At 33.3% G+C, this 3,226-nt stretch overlaps 1 protein-coding gene across 1 annotated transcript; it reads left to right on the top strand.

Moving 5' to 3' along the window:
* Window positions 1–2,187: 2,187 nt before the first annotated feature.
* LOC101498585 (uncharacterized) lies at window positions 2,188–2,822 on the top strand. Its single transcript, XM_004514444.1, has 2 exons — window positions 2,188–2,280; window positions 2,391–2,822. The coding sequence occupies exons 1-2, from the start codon at window positions 2,188–2,190 to the stop codon at window positions 2,820–2,822; spliced, it is 525 nt and encodes a 174-aa protein (XP_004514501.1).
* Window positions 2,823–3,226: the final 404 nt, after the last annotated feature.

Below are 3,226 nucleotides of genomic sequence, written 5' to 3'. Positions count from 1 at the left end.
TTTTGCATTGAAGATCTGAAGGCACTATTTATATGGATGCACGTTCACAGTGTTCAATGACCATAAAATTTTGAAATATTTGTTTGATTAGAAGGAATTGAACATGCGTCAGAGGAGATGGATGGAGACTATCAAGGATTTTGATTTCACACTGCAGTACCACCCTGGGAAGGCCAATGTAGTGGCAGATGCATTGAGTAGAAGAAGTGTATCAGTGTCTTCAACAGTGATGGCTAGACAACAAGAGTTGTGGGAAGCTTTTAGGGACCTACACTTGAATGTAGAGTTTGCACCGGGAATTTCGAAATTCCGAATGATTATGATTTCAAGTGAACTACTTGAAGACATTGCGAATTTTCAGGATGACGCATTAATTCAAGAAAAGAAGAATCTAATAGTGCAAGGGAAGACAACTGAGTTTAAGATCGGACAAGATAATATTTTGAGATGTAATGGTAGGATTTGTGTACCAGAAATTGCAGATATGAGGAAAACAATTTTAGAAGAGGCTCATAAGAGTAAAATGAGTATTCATCTTGTATCAGGATTTGAGGCAGAATTATTGGTGGCCAGGAATGAAGAGAAATGTAGCGGAGTATGTGTCCACTTGTTTAACTTTTTAGAAAGCGAAAGTGGAACATCAACGACCTGCTGGAATGTTGCAACCTTTAAATATACTTGAGTGAAAGTGGGACAACATTTCCATGGACTTTATAACTGGGTTTCCGAAAGCAAGGAGAAAGAATGATTCTATATGGGTGATAGTGGATCGATTTACTAAATTCGCACACTTTTTACCAGTAAAGACCATCTATAAGGTAGATAAGCTAACAGAGATCTACATTGCTGAGATTGTGAGATTACACGGAGTACCATCGAGTATTGTATTAGATCATGACCCGAAATTCACGTCGCACTTTTTAGGGATCATTGCATGAAGCGTTGGGAACAAAACTAAGATTGAGTTCAGCTTACCATCCACAAATGGACGGACAAACTGAGAGAACAAATCAGTCATTGGAAGACTGATTCGCTGTCGCACATGGGTCAAATACAATTGATAAAGTGTAAATAGAGGTAATAACTCGAATCATTTTGCAAGGACTTCTGATATAATGATAATAACCGAATTGAAAATTGAAATTTAAAAGGGGTTTTTTAGATTTTTTACTTAACAAATGAGCAAAACAATTAACCCACTTATTCGAGTTTCAGACCTATCACAGATTCTATCAATGAGTTTAATTTCTAATTTGTGATTCTATTCTTATTTGACTATAGAATTAATCAAACAAGCGTAATCAATCATATGTGAAAGTGATTTCTTTTATTGGATTAAGCATCACAATCATTAAAATATTACAATTAATGATCAAGCGTCGCTAAATTATAATTCAATTAAATTAAAAACCAAAACCAAATTATGTCAAATAAATTTAATCAATCCTATTGAAATTCAATTTAAGCAATCAAAATATCAATATAATCAAATAAACAAGAATAGAATCATGAATCGATATTGACAATGTAACCTGGATCTCAAGGTGTTGATGAAACTCTAAACTCGTGGATTAATCTTATAAAATTAGCCTTCCATGAAATTAAAATAAAAACTGTTTATTTCTTGTAGCAATTTGAATCCTAATTTTTCCGTCCGTAGAAAAGAAACAAAACTGCTAATATATAGTACTTGATGTTGGGCTTTAGGGTTTAGGGTTTAAAAACAAGTGACTTGCTAATTAAAATTATTAAAAAATTCCAGATTACGAAATCTGAAATTTAGGCCCCATAAAGTTCAGAATTGGTCTTTTCTTCCAACATAAAAGTTGTAGCTCAGATTTTTATCTTTCCAATGCCTTCTCATATGCGCCAATTTGATATCCAGAGCTCAAGTTATGACCTACAGAGTGAGAAAGAGTCAAAATACAAATAATGAAATTATAATTCAAATTTGACCCAAAGTTTATAAATAAGCTAAAAATATTAATCTAAGCTATAAAGAGCTTTTAAAATACCAAACTAAAAAGCTAAAAATAGGTGTCCAAATTGAGAGCATGTGTATTAGATGATAGAGGAAGTTGGGGTGATGTATTGAGAGCATGTGTATTAGATGATAGAGGAAGTTGGGGTGATGTACTTCTGTTGGTTGAGTTTACCTACAACAATAGTTTCCATACAAGTATTGGAATGGCACCATATGAGGCTTTGTATGAACGCAAGTTTCAAACGCCTTTGCGTTGGTATAAGGACGGTGAAAGTATGATTGTAGGATCTGAGATGGTAAACAGACTACAAATAAGGTCAAGAAGATAAAAGAGAAAATGAAGGCCTCATAGGATCGTCAGAGGAGTCATGCGGACAAGCGTCGCAGACCTTTGGAATTCGAGCAGGGGGATCATGTGTTTCTGAGAGTCACACCTACTACTGGAGTTCACAAAGCTATGAAATCGAAGAAATTGACTCTGAAATTCATTAGACCACATAAGATTTCTGCACGAATTGGACCTGTTGCTTATCGAATTGCATTTCCTCCAATACTGTCCAAAATTCACGACGTATTTCATGTGTCGCAGTTAAGGAAATACCTTACAGATATGTCACATGTGATCAAACTGGACACAATTCAACTAAAGGATAACTTGTCGTTCGAAGTATTACCTGTAAGAATTGATGATAGAAAGATTAAACGATTAAGGAACAAGGATGTTTCGTTGGTCAAGGTAATTTGGAACCCAACTACTGGAGATGCGAGTTGGGAATTAGAGAGCAAGATGAGGGAACAACACCCTGAGTTGTTTATCGATGTGTTGTTTCGAGGATGAAATAATTTTACGGGGTAGTAATGTAAGACCCTTAGTTTTAAATGCTAATTTATGCTATTTTAGTATATTTTTGTGTTGAATTATTGTGACGTTTATCTCAATTTTACTTTATTTTGGGAATTAAGTACCAAAAACATATTTTGTTAAAGTTTGTAATATATTTAATATATGTGTATAAATATATATATATATATATATATATATATATATATATATATATATGTGTGTGTGTGTGTGTGTGTGTATATATACAGTATATATATATATATATATTGAGACCCGTTTAAAATTATTTGTCAAAGAATAATTTATTTACGTTACGAAAAATTTAATATCGGATCAGTTTTGTTAAAAATATCACTTGTTGCTGAAAAATTTATCTGTTAATTGAGTTGTGCACATGT

The sequence above is a fragment of the Cicer arietinum genome, chromosome 2, assembly GCF_000331145.2.
Source record: "Cicer arietinum cultivar CDC Frontier isolate Library 1 chromosome 2, Cicar.CDCFrontier_v2.0, whole genome shotgun sequence".
NCBI lineage: Eukaryota > Viridiplantae > Streptophyta > Magnoliopsida > Fabales > Fabaceae > Cicer > Cicer arietinum.
This window is presented reverse-complemented; position numbering and strand designations above follow the sequence as displayed.